The following is a 24,083-nucleotide window of genomic DNA, read 5'->3' on the forward strand; positions in this document are numbered from 1 at the left end:
AGACGCAACTTACATCCCACTTCTCACACTTCACCTCTCTCATTCTTTTTCCCTCTCTTTTATTCATCTTACCTCTTGAATCTACCTCTTACTTACACTCAAAATGGCTACCAAAGAACGCCAATACGCAACAAAGGGCCTCCCGCCGCCTCCCAATGTCTCTGTCATCACCAAGCCCATGGCCGGCCTCCTAGTCGACATCTACGGCTTACAAGAGCTCCCCCCCGCTCCCGCACCAGTAACTTGCTTATGGCTTCTCCATCCCAGAACCCGATCCAAGGCCGTCATGAACGACATTGCGCGGCGGGCCGTGCATTCTTGGAACCAGAGCCCGAAGCAGAAACAGCGGGGGCTCGTGGCGCTGGTGTTTGACATGCCTAATCACGGGACGAGGATGGTGAGCGAGTTGGCGAACAAGGCGTGGGATGAGGGCAATGAGCAGCATGCGATTGATATGCTGGGCTTGGTTAAGGCTGGTGCGGGGGATGCGAGTGGGTTGATGGACCTGGTGGCGGGGTATTTGGGGAGGGAGACGGATGCTCATGTTTGTTTGGGATGGAGTTTGGGAGGGCATGCGGCGTGGCAGGCGTGGTTTGGGGAGGAGAGGATGGATGCTGCTGTGGTGATTGTTGGATGCCCTGATCTTGCGGGTGAGTGAGGATTTTACGCGAAACCAGTTGGAAGAGATGTTTGAGATGCTAAAACAATGGAAATAGGCTTGCTGGGAAGTCGTGCTGCGGCATCAAAGTTGGAACATGGCGAAGGAGGCTTCTTGGGTAGCAAGTATTTCCCACCGGATACCATCGCTACTATTCGAAAGAGCGATCCCAAGGGCATCCTCTTCGGGACGAATCCCATTCCCTCATTGCCCCTATCATCAGCTGAGCAGAACCGGCTGCGCAAGATCTTGGACGGCCGCGTTCGGGGGAAGAAGTTGCTTTTGTGCTCGGGAGGTGCTGATGACTTGGTGCCGTATGCGCAGGGGGAGCCGTTTATTCGGGTGTTGAAGGATGCGGTGGACGGGTGGTATGCTGATGGGAGCGTGGAGGTGGATAATCGGGTGTTTGAGGGCGTGGGACATAGGTTTGCGGCGGATATGGTGAATGATGCGGTTTCGTTTTTGATGAGGGTTATTGCGGAGGGGCCGAGGCAGAAGAGTGAGAGTAGAGCGAAGATGTAGATGCGAAATGTGAGTTGCTGCTTGATTCTTGAAGTCGTGATTATACTGGATAGACGTGAGTTGAGTGACTTGGGGAAGGTGTTAGTATTGTTGTTTCTGGAAAGATTCAAGGTGCCAGAATACCTAGTAGATTTACTTCTATACTAATAGGTAGATCTATCCATGACCAACAGATCTGTCCTATTTACTTACGATGGAAACACCCCCTAGCGATTTATGCGCTTACTACTGATAGAATATATACACCTATGGTGAGAATATAGCTGACCGTATGTCGGAGAGCTGGAGCACAAAAAGAAGAGTGGTGAAGTCAAAGAAGGAAATAAGCAGGGGATCTACGATTTTTCAGCTAGGTATCCAATAATGACTGTATTTATCTCTGAGCCTGTCCAACAAAGAGGGACCCCTCTAATTTTTTTAAGGTAGTTCCCTTTGAAGCCATCTCAAACCCAGGCGCTTCCTTTTCAGCGTTCCAGCTTCCAGGCGCCTGACGCCGTAAGTTTTTCTGTAAAACTCATATTGCTGAAAATATGTATTAAATTCCCTAGATACTGGATTGGGTGTCCTTGAAAGCCTCTTCTTCTTGATTACTGTTTTGTATCTATATCCACTAGGCAGACATATCCTATCTACGTGTTCGCTACTGATAGAATAGATACATCAACTAGGGAGAGAATATAGCCAACCATAAATCTTTTCTGCAAGATTTATATCACTGAAAATCCACATCAAATTCTCTAGAGATTGGATTGGGTGTCATTGGAAGCCTTTTCTTCGCCTTGGCTGCCGTTCTCCACCTCAACCTCCCCCATCCATTGATGTATTATGGCGTTCTGGTTTTCCTGCCAGTTATCGAGATGAGTATCGCCATCGACGCCATCATTGTCATCGCAATCTTCGTTATCATCATGTCCTTCATCATCACCAGAATACTCTTCCTCATCATCGTACAACTCATCCTCGGGCTCTCGATATGCGCCACAAATCGCAGCAACACGACGAAGATCCCATGACAACTGGAGAAGATCGAAGTTTGGAAGATAGTTTTCCTCTATCCAATCCCAAAAAACGAAAGTATGTCCTGTTTTTAGCGGAACACCAGAAGACCGATAAACATTGGTCAGCCAACTGGGGAAACTACCAACTCGTCTCAATAAATCGTCGAAAGAGGCACCACGTATGCTCGTATCTGGCGTCGACCGGCCAGGCTCGATCCAGTGAAGCTGCATTCTAAATGGTCCACCTTCCGCCGCCCATGATGGTCTGAGCGCCATGCGGCCATTGTTGAACCACCAGTGCAGTTGACGATTGAGCGAGAGCAGATTCTGAGGGGACTCGCTGATGTTTTGATCCCCAGCCATCAATGCTGAGAGCCGAGCAGCCGAATCAGTGCCCCAAAAGATGTCGACCATGGCCGTGATGCTGGATAGAGTCGAACCAACCAAGGGGAAAATATGGGCCATTACAGGGTTTGGCTGGACGCTAAGGCAACAAACTTCGCCATCCCGGTACCTGCACTGTTGGACGTTAGAAGGATGCTGTTGAATGATGGGCTGGGAAAGCCTGTTGAAGCACTTACGAGTCTTGCAGCCCATGCTGCTCTCTCATCAGCCAGGCCTTGTGCTTGTGGGTTCGGAGATGGCAGGTCGAGGGGTTTTGAGGTGAGCGATGAGACGGGAGCACCTCTTGGGCTAGATGAAAGGCTTTCCTGAGAGAGACGCCGCGTTTTTGTCGGCACTTCTTGAACGGGTGAGGCTTGATAATGGTAGCCCGTGCCAGCATTCCCTGATCGTCGCACTTCTTTATTCGCAACTAAAGAGGATTATTGTGAGTAGGCGACGTTTCTTCCTATAACCATCCACGAGACTCTCGGAGACGGAGTCATTCGCCAGAAGGAGGACTCAGGAAGACATACATGCTTGAATACCGGCCAGACTTATTTCTCGCCACTGGGTGAGCATGGTTTTGACAGCAGTTTGATTGTTATCACGATGGCTCATCTCCAGCATCTCGACTTTGGACTGTAAATTGTCGACTGGGGCGACCATCAAGACCGCAAATAGCGCCATGTGAATGTCGTAGCTTGGATCGACCTCGTGCGCAATCTGTGTAATTTTTTCCAGCAGCTGTTGCCGAATCCCTCGTTCGCTAATGTAGGGTGAAGCGGGCTCTTTAGGGGCAGGTCGGGTGGGAACAGAATCGAGAATTTCAGGACAATTCTCGACTGCATTGAGGAACCTCTCGAGCTGCCAATTGTCTTGTAGTTTCGTTAGTCGCTGTACTTGATCCTCGCGCAGGGACCCTGCTAAATCGCGTATCTTTCTCTCAAACGAAGATAGAGCCATGATGCCTGTTTCCTTTTGGGGGGTTTTAGTCGGTCTGCAGTAATGATTGAGAAAGGCTGGAGAGGACAGAAGCCGAATTTATATAGTAGTAGGGAATTAAGATTTGCCCCAACATTGAAACCTTGAAGGCCCCGGGACTAAAGGTACCCAACCTGCCTCTACTTTGTAGTGCAAACTTAAGATACACAACAGCCAAAAGTTACTGTGCTGCCAACGATGGGTACATGCAAAAGGTACATATAGCCTTCAATTCACTGCATCAACAGGCACGTGCAACACAAACGGAAATTTCCACCTTTAAAGCTATTGAGAGTTTGAGAAATACTAGCCAGTGACCTAAGTCTGCTATCCAGCATCCCGTGTCCCGGATCGAAAGCTATATACCTAGGTTGTGATAGTATCAGAAACCAGAGGAATATAGCAGTAGTAGCTGATTAAAGTGTTGATACCTAGGTTAGTAGGTACTAGAATCAAGTATTATAACCTACCTGTACCTACCTGTAGTAGCATTTCCCTAAAGTCTGTGTGTAACGAGTCCAAACAAACGAAATAATTCACTGTGGGGCGCCACAGAACGGAGAGGCAGTGAATGTGATTCTCTGCTCCCAAACGTGGAGCTACTAGCCTAGGAGCTTTTATATGATGCATCGAACCCTCCCTCTTCTCTTATTTTGGTTTCATCATCTAGTTTTTCATTCTTTATTGAACACCACTTCCCATCATGGATCCGGAGGTTGAACAAGAATCTCCCATCATGGATCTGGAGGTCGAGCAAGACCTGCACGAAGCGGCTTTGAGCCTAGACGAGCAGCAACGTGAATACCTGCTGCATCTACATCGGAACTCGAAGCTTAAGCCTCTTCTCAGCTTGGGTTTGGAACGGCACAAGTTCATATTAGACCTTCTCGAGGACAAAATGATCAAAGACGATATTCACGATTACGTCCAATATGTCAATATCAGGAAGGGACTTGTAGAGGATCTGATGACACTTATCAAGCAGTACAAGTTGCCACTAGAACTGAACGCGACCGTATTTGCTATATTCATGGTTGCGCCTATCGGGTCGTTGCAAAACCGACTGCAAATACTAAAAAGAGACCTTCAAGCGCCTGACAAGTTTGAGGATGTCCAAGCCTTCATCGAGCAGTGCAACAAGACTGCCACGGCGAGCATTCACGCGTGTATGACCCTACGCAAGTCTTGCATCTATTTGGAAGACATCCACTAATGCTTGTCTTTCCTCTCCAGTTATTAGCAAAGGTGGGCGTCCACCAGGGCGGAGGACTGATACCTCTCCAGCGGTGTCGACTCAAGCGAGCCCGTCTAAGCAACAGCACTCCCATGAGCGAACTGCATCCGATTCGAACGTGCCTACTACGCCGACGAGGCCACCAATAATTGCACGCCAGATCCTCTCTAACGAGGACCAATTCCTTTCGCCAAATCAGCCGGCATTCCACGGCCGCACACCCTCGTTGGTGAGCTCTCAGGGGTCAGAGCGTAGTGCCAAAGCTGCCGTTCTTGTAAGCATCACATTACAATTTATCCACCCCCTGATATCCATCTAATGGCCAGTAGTGCAAAGAAAGAGACAGGGAAGTCTGCATAATCACAGGATTAGAGCATCCGGAAGCATCTCACATTTTCCCATTTTCGGGGAGCAAGGGTAATAAAATACCCAATATACTATCGACTTTGCGGATGTTTTGGGGCGCAGACCTAGCTAAGCGACTTACCCCGTTGCTTGGAGATTCACTTGTCACTGAATCTCCAAAAAATTTGATTTCATTGAACCGACAAATTCATTATTGGTATGACAACGGCTTCATGGCGCTTCGGCCGCGACACCAGTATCAGAATGGTACAGTCGATGTCCAGCTGTATTGGTTGAAGAAGAGCTCATTGAAGCCTTTTCACACCATTTCGGACCCTAGGAAAATTCAAGATTGGGTCGTATCAGCTGGCATCGTGAACCCATGCTGGGGAGACATTTTTGCCCACCGATGGAGTGGCTTGCCGTTAGAAACCGGCCAAACATTCTCCATCGTCCCGAGAGCTGGGGCAGAGGCCCCGAACATGGACCTCTTGCAGCTCTCGTGGTATTTACTTCGAATTGCAGCAATTTCGGGTGCGGCGGAATACGTCGACCCGTCGACTGTGGAGAGCGATGACGACGACGAGAATGAGCAGTTTAAAGTTGACACACAGACAAATATTTACTGTGAAGATGACTATGCTCAGGGAGGAAGCGGGGAAAAAGAAGCCGAGGAGGGAGAAACCCCGGACGACAATGGAAAATCTCCCCTCTAGGAGCAGGGCGGTACTATTGCTGGGCAGCACATGGCAACACACTAAGTGTACAGTTAGCTTTCTCATTAGATCGAGTTTCCTTTTTATTCACGAGTAATTGCGGCATGTCTTTTTCAATACTTTCTTCAAACTTGCAGTGAATCATCTATAAACATGTACCAGGTATGTAGGTAGTGTACGCTGGAAGAGGAGGACATGCACATGTAGATGTGATAATGTCAGGTTTCGGCTTTCTGTTCACACAGAGGACTAGAATAATGTCCATAGCCAATACCCAGTAGGTATCTCTTACTACGTCTAAGGTACCTTCTTCTACCTTCTCCTGACTTTTTCTGGAATTGATTCCAATAACTGCTATTTGTTAGGTTACCAGCCAGCTAACGTCTAATTAATACCTGGATAATATCATGCGAGTATAATAGATATAAAACTTTACAGCCAGATTACGAATTGTCTGTCTCCCACCGACATCGACTTTTCGACCAGGACGAATCTCAACAACGAGCATTTCAATAGCTGGATCAACTCGTGGCATCTGTTTCACTGTTAAATGCCTCCAACGTTTCTATGGGGGAAAAAAATCATCGAGTGCATTTTGTTTTCCGTGGTCCCAGCTCCGTCGTCTAAAATCGCCAGTCTCTTGTTGGTGTCCGACTTCATCACGAAAACGACCGACTACAGATGCGTTTGTACATTATCGAGTTTAATCTGAAATGTTTCCCGGATTGCGACTCTTACTTCATGTTTGATAGTAGCGCTTGTCTACGTTATATGACAACAAGTTTCTACATGTCTCGAATAGGTTCTTGAATGCATTCACTCCCACGGCCGTGGCGCATCCTCAACCAACGTCTCCTTCTCGCCTTCACCCTCTGTCACTAATTTCTCCAAAGTAAAGCCATCTTTTTCAACCTTCTCACCAAAAGCCCCCTGCCATACTCCCCACGGATTCCTCTTTGCCCTCTTCCCCGCCAATTTCTCTCCTCTACCATATGGATCGGCTATCCAGTCATCCACCGCCTGTCCCACGCCCTTTATCGCATCTTTATTCTCTCCGCTCGCCATCCCAGGCGGGTCAATACCAACAAATGCAGTCTTTTCAAGAGGAAATCCAATGGCAGCGCAATGACCGTCGATGAGTCGGAACTTCTTGAAAGCATGTGATACAATGGTTAAAGAAGCAGGCCAAGTATGGAAGCGGGCGTAAAACAGAGTAAGGCTAAAGAATACATTGTGGTAAGAGTCCAAGGCGCGATCCTCTATTAGAATTTTGGACGAATTGACCAAGTCTTGCGGGGAGTTGATGAGGTTGAAGTAGCTGTGAGCAGAGGCGATGTTGGCATAGCTTTGGGCCTCACTTAGAGTTGTTTCTTTTCGTGTTGGGCCGCTGCAGATGCATCAGACTAAATTTTCGGTCCTGATATCATTTTATATTACGCTGCTCACCCCGAAAATGCGAGCACGGCATTGTCGTAGTCCTGAGCAAGGCATCGGACGCCTGCTTTAATGTGCTCAATAAACGTGTCCGTTTCACCGCGCTGAAAATCGGCGATTAGCCATTCGCCTTCGTTGGCGCCATTTGATGGGCCGCCGGTCCAGATGCCGTGGCAGCAGACAATGATTAAATGGTTTGGTGAGGCCATTGAGAATGGCTAATTGATTGGATTTGAATTGGCGGGTTTGTGGGAGAAAGTAGCGTTGATTTCATGATTGTAGAAGCTAAATCCATTCCCCGATTATGCACGAGAAGCTGCGCTTGTTCCACCTCACTCTGCATAGAGCATCCGACATGCTGGACATGATCTACATCAAAATTCTACAAACCGAATCACAAGAAGCTGTTTTTAAAACACGCCTTTCAACTACCATTTTTATTATGGACTTCATTTTAATACGGCGGTAGCGATAATATCGGATACTAGACGTATAGCGATAGTAGAGCAAAGCAAAGATAATAGCGATACATAGCTGCAGTTCTAGAAGAATCAACGTCTACTATTTATCCACGATGTCTATTCATTTGGCCTGTTGTTGCACCCATGAATGCGTTGCTCCATAACATCTCCTGGCTGTCCTTGACCAACTCATTTATTACAAAAGTAGGTGTAACAGACAAACTTCTCCACATAGCTGCCCCCTTTGTCGCAATTCTTAATCTTCCCCTGCGAAGCCTCGTTATGAAAACACTGGCCCTGTGCCGTGCCGTCTCCATTGTGAATATAAAACACGTACGTTCCATCAGACTGCTTGTAAAAGTCGAGATCCTTGGCCCCGCACAGATTGCCGCCACGCATCGACATGAAGGACGAGCCGATGGCGCCCTTGATATCGTTGTCATTGTGATTGGAATAGTTGACTCCACCGCAGTTGTATTTATTAGAGGGAATTGCTAACTTGTCCGTGGTGCCCTTTAATTCTATGATGTGGAAATCTGCGAAGGCAAAACCTGCGGCCCATAGCGACAGGACGAGAGCGGAAGGCGAGAGAAACTTCATTTTAGGCGTGTGTGACGAGAAGTATAAAACTGGTTGAAAGATTCTGATGGTAGTGGCTTGTTGGTCTAATGTTGAAACGGAAGAAGAAGAAGAACAGCCGTCGAGAGGGTATAAAAGCAATGGCCGTAGCTGGTGACTGTTACGTATTTGCATCTGCTTCAATTCCTCCCCATTGAGATGACGCTGAGAATGACTTACGCATGACCCGAGTTAGGTGTCTAAACCGTAAGCTTGAAATGAGTACGACCACTCTTCTAGTTTCTTCACCCAATGGGTCATTTAGTCAGAAGACTTGAATAACTACCACTACATGGTCAGACTAGACGTTTTCATCGTATGCATCTGCTCCAATTCAGCTCTTCCCCGCCCATCTTGATGATTAGATCAAGCATAAATTTAGGCATATCATTGTATATAGGGTTTGTGGAGGGATTATCGGATGTCTTTAGTGTCATTTCGAAGAAAGAAGATAAGTGTTCAGGCGTCACCGCTTCTTCACGCCAATGGGTTACTCGAAGATATATATATTAGCGGCTACTACCACTTAATCTTTCCGTGATGTTTGAACTTCAGTCGAGAAATTCTAATGAGCTTTACTATTGTTTAAAAGTCCCCACATCCCTTACTGTTGCACATAGTAGGGATAATAAGGATAGCTATAGTCATAATTATAAGACAGTCTTACAAGCAAAGTACACAACTCATCAGCGAAGGCGAATGTCTAAGTGCGGTTGCTAGTGACAGCGGACAATGGAACCAGCGATGGCCTCCGTGTAGTGTAGAGAGCATTGATCTATCTACTAGGGGGTCATATATGCTACAATATCTTCATTTGGCTAGAATAGGAGGCAACCTACTAGTCTGTAGGGTCGGTTTGCGGATGTAAGAATGACTGTAATAGTCAGTGTTAACAGTAGGCACTAGCTAAATGGGATCAAACTGACAGTTTTGATAGTGCTACTTGGTATCTATTTAATCTGAGGCTAGAATGGTTGGATGGTCAGCAACCCAAGGAATAGCAGTGATTATAATCACCTCTATAGCTACATCCTTACTTTATACCTACTAGGTAGTACCATATAGCGGAAGGAGATAGAAGATAATAGAGATAGTAGAAAGTGGTAGATGTAGTAAGAGATAGTAGCGGAGACTACATACTTCCAGTCCTCTGCGTGAACAAAAAGCTTCTATCCTTGGTGCCAAAAAGCCTTCAAGATACTTTCCACTTTTGACGTTAAAGTTTACGGAGTGAATATATAGATAAATCACGGCGGGACATATAAACTGTACCTAGGTAGTGAGTTTCTACCGCAAAACCCAGGGCTACTTCAACCACCTCTCCTTTCTCTCTTGGAACCCATCGCAATCTCGCTTCACATCATGGAAGATCAGCTTGCAAAGGCCTTGGCATCAAGATTGAATAAGCAACAGATGCAGAAAATGTTACATTTGAACGAATACTTCCAACTTGGTCCGCTCCTCAACTTAGCCAGGGAAAGGCCGCTGCTCATCTCGGGACTCGTTGAAACTTATTGGCGTACACGCGCAGAACCCGTTTTGGATTACGTTCCGGACCTTTTGATGAGAATTGATCTCTTCCGTCGGCTACAAGATAACATCAAACGGCATGAGCTATCCTTTGTACCAAGTATGACAGTTTTCGCACTGTTCATGGTTGCCCCAATTGACGTGCTGCGATCCCGACTTGATAATCTGGAGAGAAACGCTCAAGAGAAGAACACGGCTGAGGTCCAAGAGTTTATTGAGCAGTGCCGTAACACTGTTGCTGTAATACAGGAGTGTATGTTGCCGAGCCGCAAAACCTATAACAGCATGTTCAATGAGAACTTTTATGCTGATGCCTTTCCGCTCTAGTTGTAAGCGCACAAGAGCGACAAGTCGGAGGTTCTGGTGAAGACAACTCGCACCTTTTGCACTCAATGAATCTTGTAAGTGCCAACATTGAATACCGTCCAATAAATATCTCTCTAACCTCTATTAGTGCAAGAAACGAGACGGAAGGAAATGCACCATCTCCCGCATGGAGAATCCCGAAGCCGTTCCCATCTTCCCCCATACGATTCATTCTCCCAATCTTTTATCTATGATGGACACCTTTTGGGGTGCTGAGACAGCTGCTCGTCTCTCTCCACTAATTCGAGATCCAGTTTTTTTGAAATCCCCCCAAAATATGCTATCTCTTAATCGGCAACTAAGTTGGTGGTATCAGAGCGGGAGGATTGCGTTCAAGCCGTTGCGTGAGACGGATACCGACTCGCTTAGAATCCAGTTTCACTGGCTGAAGAAGAGCAAACTGGAACCAGCACAACTCTTTACAGATGATATGGACATCCGGGAAGTGATGGAGGCAGCCGATATTTCAGATTCCGATGGCAGGGGCAAGGGCGTTCAAGGATGGGGACGGCATTATTTTGACAGCTACAGTGGTTTGGGCATGGAAACCGGTCAGATCCATTGGCTTAGCGAACGCTTTGAGATTGAGCCCCCGAGCTTTGAGATGCTACAGCTCTCGTGGGACTTGCTCCGCGTTGCTGCGATCTGTGGGGCAACCAAACCAATCTATTCGACGGATGAAGCCAACGGCGATTATGATGATGATTACGGCGGTTATGAGGATAGTGATGACGACTACCACAATGGTTGTCGCGATGAAGGATATTATGATGATCAGTGTCATGGCGGTTATGATGGTGATGAGATGAAATCACAGCCGGACATGTACCGTGACAAGAACTATGCTCAGCTGCGTCATTGGGGACAAGGAGTCGAGGGACAAGAAATCGAGGGACAAGAAGTCGAGGGACAAGAAGTCGAGGGACGGGAGGTCGATGGACGGGGAGTCGAGGGACTAGAGGACCTACCTATAGAGGAATGTACTCTCCAATAGACTAGGTAGATCTAGTAGATATCGCTAGCAGAAATAGCTAGATGTAGTAGATGTATAAAAAAAGAGTTATAAGCTCCCGGAACAGTTGCACCAACTGCTGAAGGATCGCAACGGTCAAATATGTTTGGCAGTCAAAGTGTATAAACAAGATGGAATCCAATTCTATGTGTTTCCCACAATATCCCTTTTCCAGCTGATTGCTTTTCCCTCTCCTCATCTATATATAATACACACCGACCTTTCTTTCTTAGGTCAGTCTCCCCTATTCAGGGCTTGTTGCTCGATCCTTCACTGCTGACACGCTCTCTTGTCAGCTTGTCGACAAGATCGTGCGCCTCCGTCACAGTCTTGTCCTTCCGCTTGTCATCACGACGGGACCTTTTTCCAAATCGTGAACTCTGTAATTCTGCCTTCTTCTCTTCCTCAGGGATTTTGCCCGACTGAGAACCGGCGCTAACCTCAGGCGAAGCAGCTACGTCTTCATGAGGTTTCGTAGACGTTACGCTCCCATCATCTTCGGGAAAGGGAAAGTTTTTGACTTTGGGCTTCGGCGCCCGTCCAAAAACTTCCTCGTAGCTCATAAACTTCTTCTCAGGCGAAGCAACATGTCCACGAAGCTTGAACATAGCGCTGTTATAGGCGCCGAGATGTTCCTGGTGTCGCTGCTTGAGTGTCTCCAAGCTGATTTGGAAATCAGAAGACTCGGTGGCAGCGGCATCGGCTGATTCCGTCGCCAAATCCTTTTCCATGCTATCAATGGCGCTACGGTATCCTTCAGCCTGCTTTCTATGGAACTCTGATTGTTGCTGCAGGGCACGTATCCTCTCGGGGACGCGGGCGGACCTGGGCAGGCCGCCGTATTTCACCCCTCTAAACGTAGAATTCCGTACAGGCGACAGATGCCAATGTCTACGCGCTCGCTTGAACTCTCTGGCTTCCTCGGGAGTCAGCGCTCTTTCCTGCGATAGTTGTATGTAATGCCATAGCTGTGCGGCACCAGGCCTCCTCGTTTTAGTCTTTCTCTTGGGTTCGACGCCTTCCATATTGTAAAAGTTTCTAATCATATAGAGACTGCCCGTTACTATAACTGGACCTTCTCCCGCCTTTTCGCAAGCCCATTGCACACCGGCGCTGATTCGGGGATCGCCATCGTATAGTTGAGACTCGCTGCTAACAATAGATCTTCCAATCTCACGGCCGAGCTCAGCAGAAGCTGGGGGTGGCTCATTGGGAGCAGGGAGATATTCAACAAAGGCGAAATTGTCTTGGGGCTGTACCAGGGCAGATATGACTTTTGCAAAGGGTTTGGACTTGCTGGCTGATAATCCCATGACCCATGAAACTGGCTGATCTCCTTGGCGAACTTGGTGCTGGACATAGGAAGCCAGCGCTTCGGCACCAAGCAGGTTGTGAGCGCCGTCTACAAGGACAGGCTGTTGACGAGTTCCGCCGGTGAGACCAAGCACCTTGACTTGCTCTTTTCGTCCAGATGGGAAAGGTTCCATGGCCAGTAGCTTATTAACGTCGATTTCAAGATTTGGGAACAGGTGGCGGAATGCTAGAGTTGCACAGAGAAGATTCTGCTTCTCATAGTCCTCCAGTTTGAACCGCTCAGTATCGAGATTGTCCAGTAGAGATTGTCCTTTCCACGACGGGCTGATTTGAGTGCCAATGCTGCTCGCATGGCGCCGAAGTACTTTCATGACGGAGCTGGGATTGGAATGATCGACAATGCAGGGCACGCCTGGTCTCATGATGCCGGCTTTCACCTTGGCAATCTCCTCGATGGTGTTGCCGAGGTACTCCTGGTGGTCGAGATCGATCTTGGTGATGACGGTGACTGACTTTTGCTTCATGATGTTTGTTGCATCAGTAGCGCCGCCCATTCCCACCTCAACAACGCCATAGTTGACATGCATCTTGTCAAAGACACGGAAAGCAGCAGCTGTCTCGAGCTCAAAAGGCGTCAGATTTCCCGGGTCCTCTCCAGCGGCAAACCGCCAGCCAGAGGCAATGCGCTTGAACTTTTCCTCAATGTGCTTGACCTCCATCTCATACATGCGGCGGTTGACATAGAGGCCGTTGATGGTGACGCCGTTGTGCCTCTCGGGCATTGCTGGCGACGTGTACATGCCATGGCTGATGCCGGACAGCCTGAAGAGCCCCGATAACAAGTTGCAGACGGATCCCTTGCCATTGGTGCCGCCAACATGGACGCCGAGCCAGCCCTGCTCCTGCGGCACGACATGGCTGATGCGCTCCAGGCCCAGGCGGATGTTGCGATTTGCGGATGCCACCTTTTTCTCGGCGGGCATGGCGGCTCTGATGCGAGCCAGCGCTCGATTGACCTCCTTGGCAGACGGCATGGCAGCATCAGGAGAGTGAAGCCATAGAGGAGATGAGCCTCGCCGAGGAGACGCGAGTGATGCTGGTCAGCAGAGCGAAATCGGGTTCGAGATGGCACAAGTGCTGGGCATTATCAGTTTATCAGTCACTATCACGGCAAAATCTCACACCATCTATCTCCACAAGCCCAGGCTAGCCCGCATTACGCACCAGCCACAGACTCATCATGCTTTGAACTGTGGCTCAGTTGACTTTAGCCTTTAGCCTCTAAAGCCATCCGCTAGCAGCAGCATTAGTGCCTAGACAGCCAGTAAACCGCCATCCCGCCTTCAGTTCAATTCGCCCTCGCGCCACACATCTACCGAGTCCAGGTCCAGTCCAGCCCAGTCGCATCTCCCGCTTCCGCAGCCTCTTCCATCTTTCAGCCTCTCCTCGCATTCCTTTCTCCTTCGCCTTCGCTTTCGCCTTCTTCCCGATCCATCAACCCACCGCCACTCGCTCTCATTTCGTCTCTTGATTCCATCCCATCTGCAGGCTGAAGTCGATCAGCTCTCTTTCTCTCCAGCAAAAAATTCCCACTGCCGCAAATCAGCTTCCGCGGCGACAGATCGCTAGGGTGCTGCTGCTAGTTGCCAAGCGCCGTCTGTCCGACTTTTGCCCATTCAATCTTATCGTTCGCATCTCGGATATCGCTCCTTTGCAAATCATCTGCAAATCATCCATATGCGCTATGGGTCGACCGTGAGTTTCAATTTCTGTTGCTGCTTGGACCATTGGTGGCCCCATGCCCTCGCCGCTTCTGCTTTTTTATCTCTGCTTCTGCCTCGAGTCCCTCCGCTGCAATCAATGTTTGCTCGCGCGTCATGTGCATCGTCACTTGGCATCGCGGCGCGCCTGTTGCCTCTGGCTCAGCTTCGAGACCAGACAATCGGCCACACAACCGAGGCATCGCATTCGCTGCTGCTGACATTTCATCACTATTTTATACTTCCCTTGTCATTCTTTTATCGCTTTCGATTAATGCCCCTCGCGCTCTCTCTTCGCGTCGCAGCCGCCCCAGCTAATCATTCGTCGCTACATCAGACTCTTTGTTGCACCTGTTGAGACCGACCTCCCCCACAAGGATGCGCCAAAGCGCGATGTCCTCTCTCCGTCTCGTTCTGCCATCAGGCGCTCAACCCAGACAGAAACACGCGAGCGACGGAATCCCAACAGACGCTCCGGCGTCCGCATCGTAGCCCTTCAACAACCACACACTCGTTCCACGCGACGGTATCCTCCATGGGGTGTCGGCGATGGCGCCAGGAATATTATCCCGCCCCTGTACGACGAACCACCTCCTGGGTCCGCAGGTGACGTGCCCCGAGATGTCAGCTCTAGGCCACCTCGGAGTGACCGCCATCTAGAAGACCGGATGAGCTCCCTATTTGGCGGTACTTGGCATAACATCGGGACTCCTTCTTCACCGCGGAATGATGAACCCCCGCCGGATGGAGACTTTTGGGGGAATATTGAACCTCGACCGCGGCGTGCGCGCATCGTAAGTTGCTCCCTTGCGGAACTTGAATGTTGATAGGTCGCTAATCATCACCCGCAAAGGTTGCACCAGACAATCCCAGGCGCAATCGCAGCCCCCTAGGACGTCGCTCATACCATATCGGCACACCACCCTACCGGCCGACGCGGGCCGGGTCTGAGAGGTTGCAGAGCGAGTCAGCGACGACATCAAATGATGATGCCGTACAACACTACGCTCTGCCAACGTTTAGATCTCTGCGCCGAAACACGGCACGAGCATTTCGAACTGTAATGGCTGGGGATGCAGCCGGGCGCAATCGTCAGCGAAGCCATGCTGCCGATGGTTTGGGAGACCGCGACAGAAGCCTCAGCCCAGAGGTTTGGGACACTTTACTCTCGACGCTGACTCCCGACCCGCAACCACCTAGCGCAAGCTCTTCATTTGCATCCGCAGCAGTGCCTCAAAGCGCAGGCCCATCCAACGCGCCTCCATCTGCTCCAGGCCTGCCTGAAGAACTTGTGGACGGGGCTTGCGAATCGGGACACGAAATATCCGACGATGAAGAAGACGAGTGGTACTCTCAGCTCCCTGCTGCAATGCGTAGCATCACCCACTTTCGCCGCCGCTTTCGACGACGCCCAGCAGTGCCAGAGTATAATCTGGATGGACCATCAGATGGACCCTTGGACGGACTGCTATCTGACCAGTCTCAATCCGAGCGGCCTGGCCACAGTCTGCATGATTCGCGGGCAAACGGCTACGCCCTGCTGTTAACCCCCAATTGGATACCAACGGCAGGGTCAGAAGATGAAAGGAGAGCTGACCGGCTTCGACCAAACCGAGAAGGATCGACAGGAAGCGGGCCTGGCGCCCAGACAGGAGATGAAGAGTGGCTAGGCATGCGACGGATCGTTCAGAGCCTCGCGGCGAGAGAAGATATCCCAGATGAGTGGTGGGCTGAGGCTGGTCTCAGTCGAACCCTTCCTCATGACGAGTCCAACTGAGAAAAGAGCCTCCTGCCTGCTTAAGACAGGAGGGAGGTTCTCGTGTGAAGGCCGAGAATTCGGCATATTTGCTTAATTGATTTACTATTCGCTTATTTACTCGTTGCGGAGAGCCCTCAGAAAGAGAGGCCAACACCACCAGATTGGACGCCAAGGATGAGAAAACGCATTGTATGATTATGGTTTTTGGTAATGGAACTTGAAGACAGCGGGATGGGCAGCGATTTAAAGGTGCCGCATTGGCATGATGTTTTTGTGGATTCATGGGTTTAAAAAGGCCCCAACATGGACTATATATCCAATATATTGATAAAAGTTTGCCGCACGAATTCATTCACATGAGCCGTAACTCGTAGTATCTATCCGGCACCAAACAATGGATCAACATCAACCAGGCATGTGCAAGTTACGTAAATCAATCTTGTGATACATGTTGGTAGCGGCCCTTGTGCAGTCTTTTTTAGTTTATAAGCAGAACCAGAACCTTCAAACCTAACACGCTCGGCTGTATTCTGCGCACTGACAATCCGCAGCAAGCTGATACACGACAGTCGAGATAAGGCTAGTACTCTGTAGAGTAGAGGGGAATGGCGATTGGCAATTAGCAAGTGGCAACAAGGAAATTGGACGCATGGGATGCATAGAATAGAATACTATACTATAATATATCAGATTCTCAAGGGTGCCAAACAGGTACAAGCGCAAACTCTATCGTGTGCATGTGCTGAAAAGAGGATGGAGGTTGCGGATGAAGCTTTTTGTTAGCGGTGGTTTGCTCTCGTAAGTGCCTGTAAGTAAATGGATGGAATAAATGGACAAGGGTTTGATGGGGGAGATGGAGAGGTGGGGTGGAGTTTTGAAGCCCGTCCGTCCACTTCAGCTGTGGGAGCTTATTAGCAGGCGTCATCACTAATAAGCACACAGCAAAAGTATGGAAGAGACCCGGAGTGCCCTTTTCAGGGTATATCCATCAACGCTGTGATAAAAGTCCGCGGTGTTGTTGTTGTTTTGGCAAGGGGTATAATAGGAGGCAATGTGAAATAACATAGTACATCAGATAGTAGGCAATATAATGTCCAATAAAACATGCAGCCAAACAGTCTCAACTCTCTCCCTCCAACTGCTCAATCCCTTCTTCCAATCCACCCTCTCCAGAGTAGGTACCCAAAATCCAACTCCACCCTTCGCAACCACAGCACCGGAATTGGCACCCAGAACTGCACTACTAATTACTACATCGGCACGCGCCTTGGGCAAAACCAATCCGCGTTCGCCTTGCCTGCTCGATCTTGACCTTTTTCTCTTCTTCTTCTTTTCTTCTCTCTTCTCTCTTCTTTGTCCCCTCCACTCTCTTCGGCACACTTCTCCCCCTGTGCTGTCTCTCTCCTCCGCTCCATCTTCGACCTCCATGCGTGACCCTCGTCCTTGTTGCAGCGATCTTCCCCCGCCGCCTTTTCGATGAACACCGCTCGCCGCCGCTGAAAAAAAAACATATCGGGCGAATGCGAGCGACGCACGAAGCCACAGACCCATCGGCGGGCATGCCATCGATTCCTCGACGAACCATCTCCCTTCCGCCTCGCCAGTGCCTGCTGTCCTGCCTGCCGCCGAGGTAGAGAGTCTGCCGGCTGCGCAGACCCAAGAAGAGGAGGGGAAACACAGAAGCCCTTCAAGCTCCAGCCCCAGCTGAAGCTCCAGTTGAAGCTGCTGGTCAGGCTCCAACCCAACACGACGACGACGACGACAATCACGACGACGCAGAGATGCCGGCCGAGAACATTTATCCCGCTAGCAATGGGCGATTCGCCGCTCCCCCTCCGCGCGAGAGGTCAAATGCCCCGTCCACGCCCTCTCGCAAGGACCGCCAAAGGGAGAGCGCGGCCATGCAGGACCCTGGGCTCAAGGACTATGTATGTTCTTGACACTTGACGCAATTTCAAATCGGCAATGCTGCTGGGACGAGATTGGGAAATGTGCCCCCCTTGTGAGATGAGACGGCGTGCTGATTGGATTCTAGCGCTTGGGCGAATGCCTTGGAAAGGGAGCCTTTGGATCGGTGTACAAGGCCTTCAACTGGGGTACCGGAGAGGCCGTGGCCATTAAGCAAATCAAGCTAACAGATCTGCCAAAGAGTGAGCAGAGGATGATAGAGGTAAGCTTGCAGCGGCGTTGCAGAACATTTTCTCTTCTACAGTTCTTTACTGTGTAGCTTTGGATGACGCTGACCAAGATTGATTATGATTACTAGAGCGAAATTGACCTGCTCAAGAACCTTTTTGTAAGAACGACCAAAAAAATCCTCCGGATGATACAGTGCGTCAGGGCTAATAACATACAGCATGAGAACATTGTCAAGTATATCGGTTTCGTCAGGTCAACCGAATGCCTCAACATCATCCTGGAGTAGGCAATTCCACCTTATCTCCGGTCAAGTATGAAGTTTGTAAGCTAACATGAAGGTTCCAATAGATACTGCGAGAATGGCTCGCTCCATTCAATATGTAGAGAATATGGCAAGTTTCCAGAAAACCTCGTCGGTGTCTACACGACCCAAGTTCTGCAAGGCCTTCAGTACCTTCACGACCAAGGTGTCATCCATCGCGACATCAAGGGCGCCAACATCCTCACCACCAAGGACGGGACAGTGAAGCTTGCCGACTTTGGCGTCTCAACCAGCACGCTTGCTGGTGGACAGGACAAGGAGGCGCAAGTCGTTGGCACTCCTTACTGGATGGCCCCTGAGATCATCCAGTTGTCCGGTGCCAGCTCTGCCTCAGATATCTGGAGTGTCGGATGTACCGTTATCGAGCTTCTCCAGGGCAAGCCACCATATCACAACCTAGCTGCCATGCCGGCGTTATTCGCCATTGTCAATGATGATCATCCTCCACTGCCCGAAGGCATCTCAGCTGTACGTCTCTTGCCATTCCCAGCTTTATGTGAACAAAAATGGCCACCAAACTGATACAAATATTAACATGCAAATATAGGCTGCCCGAGATTTCCTCATGCAGTGCTTTCAGAAGGATCCCAACCTGAGAGTTTCGGCTCGAAAACTACTCAGGCATGCCTGGATTGTGGGATGCCGCCGCACAGACGCGCCCGTCTCAAGGACACCGGCCAACTTTGACGATGCGGTTGAGGAGGTTAAACAATGGAACAAGGCCCTCAACTCCTCGGGGACTTCTCTCCGCACATCTTTAGGCTCCGACGCCGTCTCTCGAATCTCTAGCGGAACACCGTCTAAGGGCCGGTTAGGCCTTGCTAAACCAAGGCTCAGCGCTGGTGCAGGTGCGGGAATAGGTGCCTTCAAACTCGCTGAGCTAGGTATGCCTACAATCTACTCACTCTATTTGCATTAGTTGGAGACTAATGTTTGTAACTCAGATGATGATAATTGGGACGACGACTTCGCCACAGCAATTTCTCCCAGTGCTTTGCAGCTTCCGCATCTAAGACCGCAAGATAACTTTGGAGGGCTTCTCTCCGCTGACAAACTAAAGGCATTTGCGTCAGTGAATGATCTCAGGGGCGATGTAAACAACTACGATAACGATTTTGAAGGCGACATGATGACTATCAAGGGGCCCAACAATGAGCTCTACCAAGAATCTCAGGAGCAGACAATACGGCCCGTCTCCAGGAGGATGACGGCATCAAAACCCGCATCACCGCCAAAAGTAGTACACCAAGCATCCAGGCCGACCCTCAGTCAAGCAGTTACTTCGCCTAACCTGTCTCGGACGAAATCCCCTCCAAAGCCGCATTTTGGGAACAAGTTCGAATTGCCCCCTCGCCCGGGTGCTATTTACCGAGAGCAAAGCTCTGAGGACTACTCCGATCTCTTTTCTGATGACGATAGTGTGTTTGACCAAAAGGTTCATCAAGCCGTCCGAAAGGTAAGTTCACTTCTCTCTCTTTATGCCTGCCGTCCATGAGAAAAAGTGCCCAGCCAGCTAACGGGATATCTTCATCAAGGGCGGCTTGCGTCAACCTGAAGCGCCTCAGCTCTTCCACCCATCCGACCTAACCAGCTTGCCTCGATCAATGCAGGCCCCCGACGGCAGCGTAGTAAGGAAAAAGGCACTATCAAGGCCGTCAGTCCTTCCCGATCGTCCCATGAGACGTACTCGCTCTTCTATCGAGATTCAGAAGTTCGCCGAAGATGATGACGAGGATTTCTCCGACGTTTTTGGGCCCGAGGAATCCATAGCCGAGCGAGAAGAAAGTGAGCGAGGCTCAGAAGAAGCCGGTCTCATGCTCCTGTCAAGAATGTCAGGAAACTCTTGGTTAGGCGACGACGATGACGAAGATGACCCGTTCGCGTCCATGGACCCAGGGTGGGACGAGATGGACATGGACGCGAAGATTGCGCGAGACAGGCATGCACGGCTTGCTGAAAAGATAGAAGAACTGGTTGGCTCTCTAAAGATGACTGAAGGCGAAGACATATTGGCGGATCTCTCTGAACATTTAGTAAGTTTTGCCCGAAGAAATTACCGGATAGGGGCTTTTGAACTAACTTGTGGCTCAGCTGGGATTGCTATGGGAAAACCCAGAAGCAAAAAACCTCATCATCAGTGCTCATGGATTGTTGCCTCTATTGGAAATTCTGGAGCCCTGTACGGTGAAGAGTAGACACCATATGATTCTTCAGCTGCTTAAAGTCGTCAATGCGGTACGTATTAGCAAGATACAAACAACCCCTTTTGGACTTGCATTTACTAATGTGAATTTTTCTTCCTAGATTATTCTCGATGACGTTGAAATTCAGGAGAACTTGTGCTTCGTTGGAGGAATACCCATCATTACCAAGTTTGCTGCGCGTCAATATTCCAATGAGATTCGCCTTGAGGCCGCCGCGTTCGTCCGCCAAATGTACCAGACATCGACTTTGACGCTACAAATGTTTGTCTCGGCAGGTGGTCTCAACGTTCTTGTCGAGTTTCTGGACGAAGATTATGATAGCTCTCGAGACCTTGTGCTCATCGGGGTAAACGGCATCTGGAACGTGTTTGAACTGCAGGGCCCGACTCCCAAGAATGACTTTTGCCGAATCTTCTCAAGGAGCAAAATTCTTTATCCGCTTGCGCTCGTCTTACACCGTGTGCTTGATGAAGAAGGAGAAGACGAGCTGAGTGAGCTCATCGAGGGACGCATCGTCAACATCTTTTACCTCTTTAGCCAAGCCGAAAACTATGTCAAGGAAGTGGTGGCAGATCGTCAGGTGCTGAAGAGCGTCCTCAAAGATCTCCGTCGAATGACGCCGGCACATCAGATTACCATGCTCAGGTTCATCAAAAACCTGTCCATGCTGTCAACAACCATCGAATCATTGCACTCGGCTGATGCCATCGACTTCCTCATCGACTTGTTAAGTTACAGCATGAAGAAAAATCACCAACACCTCCGTGAGATCTCTAATCAGGTTCTCAATACGATGTTCAACCTCTGCCGGCTAAGCAAGGAGAGGCAAGAAGATGCCGCCGTTGGAGGTATCATCCCGCTGTTGCTGCGAATCATGAAGACTGACCGGCCGCCGAAAGAGTTTGCCCTGCCAATCCTCTGCGACATGGCTCACTCTGGATCTAAGGGGCGAAGATACCTTTGGCAGAACAAGGGTCTCGATTTCTACGTGTCATTACTGTCGGACCAGTACTGGCAAGTTACCGCGCTGGATGCCATTTTGGTCTGGCTCCAGGAGGAAACGGCCAATGTGGAAAACCATCTGATGGATAACAACTTTTCACGAGCCATTGTCTCTTGCTTTGGCACCAACAGACTCAACGCGTTTGACTTTAACCTTTTGGAGCCGCTGCTCAAGCTTCTTCGTCTAAGTCCAGGCTTGACAGCATCACTAGCAAAGCCCGAGATGTTTGCTGGCATTACCCAGAGATTAGGACACAAAAAGGCAGTAGTGCGGCTTAACTTGTTGAGGCTTGTGCGTGCCATTATGGACGTCTGCGACCCTGGAGTCCTCGGGAGCGGAGACGGTGCCCGGACACTCAACAGCGCTCAGATGCGATCCCTCATGGACTCGATTCAGCTTCTGGCGGAGAAGGATTCCGCTGTGCTCGTTCGCAATCTTGCTTCGGAGCTTATCAAGGCACATTCTTCCCAACCGGCATCGCCGGTCATGATGAGGCACGAAGGGATGATTTCTTCCACCCAAGTCAATCTATCATCCTCATCAAGACGCGGGTCAAGGCACAACACAAACTACACTCCGCAAAGCTTACAGTCTTCCATGTCTATGCCTCAGACCCCAACCCATAGAAGTAGAGGCAGTAGCAATGCCTTTATCGAAGTTGCTGCCAGTCCTCGGCGGTCAGGGGCGGCGCTAGACCGAGAGAATGCCATGTACCGGCCACAGAGCCGAGAAGGACCCCCGCGGCGAGTGAGCAACGACTCCAACTCGATGGCTAGCAGCAGCAGTGGCGGAGCCGGTGGCTACGGACTGAAGAGCCGATTAACGCCGCGAACGCCCATTACGTCTAGCATACAGCAGCGTAGCAGCGCGGGCATGTTGAGGGGAGAGTTCATGGCTCCGATGGTTGTTCGTAGCGAGAGCAATCTTAGTAGCAATGGGTCTCGGCCGAGTAGTAGCGCCAGTTCGGGCATTGTTTCTACGCCGAAAGCGAGACACAAGACGTCATCGTCGTCGATTGACATTATGCGGCAGTCAAGCCGATGATATAACATATATAACCCCGCACTTTCTATTAGAAAAACATGCCACACACACACTTACTCATGAGACCAGAAGAAGAATCATTTTTTGTCATTTAGACATGTACCGCTAAAACGAAGCATTCATTATTACACCTCACAACAAACAAGCAAACAAACGGGGTCATAAAAAAAAAGAGCACAGAAAAGAAGACCGAATGCGATGAGACACATGAGCTAGACACGAAAAATGAAAATCCGTCACCCCCATTCATGACATCAAATACACCTAACCATACATACATATATACCTACCTTATCTATCTATATACATATCACACTTCGCACGCACACATACACGGTACCTTTCACCCAAAAGCGAATGAATAGAAGTTGAAAACAAAAGAAAGAAACGTTAACGCCACAAAGGAAACAGGGAAAAGAGAGAAGAAAAGAACAAGGGGGGGAGAGGGGATCATGGTTTGAATTATGACTGGGCTGGCTGGCTTCGTTTGTTTGGTCTTGTCTTGGGAAACTTGAACTGGACGTATTTTGGTTGATGGTTTAATATGCAGAAAGCATGCTCCGAAACCTTACTATATAATAATGTGATGTTGTTGTAAATCCTGCCTCCATTTGGTCATGTATTACACGAATAAAGATGCATCTGTACCCCGTGATATATAAGTCCAACGAAACACCCAAGTGCACAATAGTTGTCATAGATTTAACCTTCACATGGAGAAATACAAGAGAAACATGTCCGTGGCCATCAATTTGTATTGCGTGCCACTATCTGTAAACTATCACTACCTACTTATATCCCCATCCCCCTCGTCGTCATTCAACCCCCGTAGAAGTCAAAAACCATACACGCTTGAGTAAGACGGAGCAACAAGATGCATCAAAAGAATGTCAAGAGGGTTGATTTGGTTCATGTCTGCCTCGCCAGGCCCTCCTCGATGAGTCCCGCAACCTATGGCTCCATCTAGAGCACGGTTGTATTCCACTCTCGAGAAAGGCAGCAGAATGCAACCCTCGTCTTTTTTTCGTTGATCACGTCGTCTCTCACTGGTGGTATAAGTTCCCCAACGTCCTCTACCATGAAGCAAAAACAGTCCCTGGGCAAACCGCCCCCATGTTCCAGTCCAGAGAGAAAAGAAATTCGTTTTGAATGACAGTCGAGAAGTGAATTATGAAGAATCATTGATAAAGGTATGGCCACTGTCTCGCCTCGCGCACCACAAGTACGCATGCCTTGGACGAGAGTGGTCTGTAATAAAAAAGAAGTGGGAAAGCGAAAA

General features: G+C 49.4%; 9 protein-coding genes across 9 annotated transcripts; 5 read left to right on the plus strand and 4 right to left on the minus strand.

The window, feature by feature from the left end:
• The first annotated feature begins 4 nt into the window (after window positions 1–4).
• On the plus strand, window positions 5–1,425 carry V8C40DRAFT_231514 (Alpha/Beta hydrolase protein). Its single transcript, XM_083212938.1, has 2 exons — window positions 5–650; window positions 717–1,425. The coding sequence occupies exons 1-2, from the start codon at window positions 104–106 to the stop codon at window positions 1,178–1,180; spliced, it is 1,011 nt and encodes a 336-aa protein (XP_083079731.1). The 5' UTR covers window positions 5–103; the 3' UTR covers window positions 1,181–1,425.
• A 185-nt stretch (window positions 1,426–1,610) lies between these two features.
• On the minus strand, window positions 1,611–3,711 carry V8C40DRAFT_231515 (HNH endonuclease signature motif containing protein). The gene is made up of 3 exons (XM_083212939.1): window positions 3,096–3,711; window positions 2,760–2,992; window positions 1,611–2,697 (listed from the first exon to the last, which is right to left on the minus strand). Exons 1-3 carry the CDS (start codon window positions 3,523–3,525, stop codon window positions 1,918–1,920), a joined length of 1,443 nt encoding a protein of 480 aa, XP_083079732.1. The 5' UTR covers window positions 3,526–3,711; the 3' UTR covers window positions 1,611–1,917.
• Window positions 3,712–4,782: 1,071 nt separating this feature from the next.
• On the plus strand, window positions 4,783–5,862 carry V8C40DRAFT_231521 (uncharacterized protein). Its single transcript, XM_083212940.1, has 2 exons — window positions 4,783–5,051; window positions 5,107–5,862. The coding sequence occupies exon 2, from the start codon at window positions 5,230–5,232 to the stop codon at window positions 5,836–5,838; it is 609 nt and encodes a 202-aa protein (XP_083079733.1). The 5' UTR covers window positions 4,783–5,051; window positions 5,107–5,229; the 3' UTR covers window positions 5,839–5,862.
• Window positions 5,863–6,524: 662 nt separating this feature from the next.
• Window positions 6,525–7,542, minus strand: V8C40DRAFT_231522 (uncharacterized protein). Its single transcript, XM_083212941.1, has 2 exons — window positions 7,285–7,542; window positions 6,525–7,225 (listed from the first exon to the last, which is right to left on the minus strand). The coding sequence occupies exons 1-2, from the start codon at window positions 7,479–7,481 to the stop codon at window positions 6,655–6,657; spliced, it is 768 nt and encodes a 255-aa protein (XP_083079734.1). The 5' UTR covers window positions 7,482–7,542; the 3' UTR covers window positions 6,525–6,654.
• Window positions 7,543–7,922: 380 nt separating this feature from the next.
• On the minus strand, window positions 7,923–8,333 carry V8C40DRAFT_261010 (uncharacterized protein; the record flags this gene model as incomplete). The annotated part of the gene is made up of 1 exon (XM_083219209.1): window positions 7,923–8,333. One exon carries the CDS (start codon window positions 8,331–8,333, stop codon window positions 7,923–7,925), a length of 411 nt encoding a protein of 136 aa, XP_083079735.1.
• Window positions 8,334–9,713: 1,380 nt separating this feature from the next.
• On the plus strand, window positions 9,714–11,241 carry V8C40DRAFT_279610 (uncharacterized protein; the record flags this gene model as incomplete). Its single annotated transcript, XM_083221260.1, has 3 exons — window positions 9,714–10,134; window positions 10,209–10,282; window positions 10,336–11,241. 3 exons carry the CDS (start codon window positions 9,714–9,716, stop codon window positions 11,239–11,241), a joined length of 1,401 nt encoding a protein of 466 aa, XP_083079736.1.
• V8C40DRAFT_231524 (uncharacterized protein) lies at window positions 11,164–13,716 on the minus strand. Its single transcript, XM_083212942.1, has one exon. It carries the CDS (start codon window positions 13,605–13,607, stop codon window positions 11,508–11,510), a length of 2,100 nt encoding a protein of 699 aa, XP_083079737.1. The 5' UTR covers window positions 13,608–13,716; the 3' UTR covers window positions 11,164–11,507.
• A 255-nt stretch (window positions 13,717–13,971) lies between these two features.
• V8C40DRAFT_231525 (uncharacterized protein) lies at window positions 13,972–16,478 on the plus strand. Its single transcript, XM_083212943.1, has 3 exons — window positions 13,972–14,328; window positions 14,671–15,127; window positions 15,187–16,478. The coding sequence occupies exons 1-3, from the start codon at window positions 14,318–14,320 to the stop codon at window positions 16,108–16,110; spliced, it is 1,392 nt and encodes a 463-aa protein (XP_083079738.1). The 5' UTR covers window positions 13,972–14,317; the 3' UTR covers window positions 16,111–16,478.
• An 823-nt stretch (window positions 16,479–17,301) lies between these two features.
• V8C40DRAFT_231528 (serine/threonine-protein kinase) lies at window positions 17,302–23,409 on the plus strand. Its single transcript, XM_083212944.1, has 10 exons — window positions 17,302–18,020; window positions 18,128–18,262; window positions 18,359–18,388; window positions 18,449–18,513; window positions 18,580–19,021; window positions 19,101–19,437; window positions 19,498–20,009; window positions 20,089–20,586; window positions 20,645–20,788; window positions 20,858–23,409. The coding sequence occupies exons 1-10, from the start codon at window positions 17,874–17,876 to the stop codon at window positions 22,802–22,804; spliced, it is 4,257 nt and encodes a 1,418-aa protein (XP_083079739.1). The 5' UTR covers window positions 17,302–17,873; the 3' UTR covers window positions 22,805–23,409.
• Window positions 23,410–24,083: the final 674 nt, after the last annotated feature.

Source organism: Trichoderma camerunense (assembly GCF_050948025.1).
Source record: "Trichoderma camerunense strain CBS 138272 chromosome Unknown V8C40scaffold_1, whole genome shotgun sequence".
In the NCBI taxonomy this organism is placed as follows: Eukaryota; Fungi; Ascomycota; class Sordariomycetes; order Hypocreales; family Hypocreaceae; genus Trichoderma; species Trichoderma camerunense.

Bases quoted from the DNA above. Each gene is read 5' to 3' on its own strand.
- V8C40DRAFT_231524 (XM_083212942.1), bottom strand. From the start codon at position 13,607: ATGCCGTCTGCCAAGGAGGTCAATCGAGCGCTGGCTCGCATCAGAGCC.
- V8C40DRAFT_231525 (XM_083212943.1), top strand. The intron at 15,128-15,186 runs GTAAGTTGCTCC...TCACCCGCAAAG, and splicing joins GACCGCGGCGTGCGCGCATC to GTTGCACCAGACAATCCCAG.
- V8C40DRAFT_231522 (XM_083212941.1), bottom strand. From the start codon at position 7,481: ATGGCCTCACCAAACCATTTAATCATTGTCTGCTGCCACGGCATCTGG. The intron at 7,226-7,284 runs GTGAGCAGCGTA...ATGCATCTGCAG, and splicing joins GCCGTGCTCGCATTTTCGGG to CGGCCCAACACGAAAAGAAA.
- V8C40DRAFT_231514 (XM_083212938.1), top strand. From the start codon at position 104: ATGGCTACCAAAGAACGCCAATACGCAACAAAGGGCCTCCCGCCGCCT. The intron at 651-716 runs GTGAGTGAGGAT...CAATGGAAATAG, and splicing joins TGGATGCCCTGATCTTGCGG to GCTTGCTGGGAAGTCGTGCT.
- V8C40DRAFT_231515 (XM_083212939.1), bottom strand. From the start codon at position 3,525: ATGGCTCTATCTTCGTTTGAGAGAAAGATACGCGATTTAGCAGGGTCC. The intron at 2,993-3,095 runs GTATGTCTTCCT...AATCCTCTTTAG, and splicing joins TCTGGCCGGTATTCAAGCAT to TTGCGAATAAAGAAGTGCGA. The intron at 2,698-2,759 runs GTAAGTGCTTCA...AACGTCCAACAG, and splicing joins CAGCATGGGCTGCAAGACTC to TGCAGGTACCGGGATGGCGA.
- V8C40DRAFT_231528 (XM_083212944.1), top strand. From the start codon at position 17,874: ATGCCGGCCGAGAACATTTATCCCGCTAGCAATGGGCGATTCGCCGCT. The intron at 18,021-18,127 runs GTATGTTCTTGA...ATTGGATTCTAG, and splicing joins ACCCTGGGCTCAAGGACTAT to CGCTTGGGCGAATGCCTTGG. The intron at 18,389-18,448 runs GTAAGAACGACC...AATAACATACAG, and splicing joins ACCTGCTCAAGAACCTTTTT to CATGAGAACATTGTCAAGTA.
- V8C40DRAFT_231521 (XM_083212940.1), top strand. From the start codon at position 5,230: ATGTTTTGGGGCGCAGACCTAGCTAAGCGACTTACCCCGTTGCTTGGA.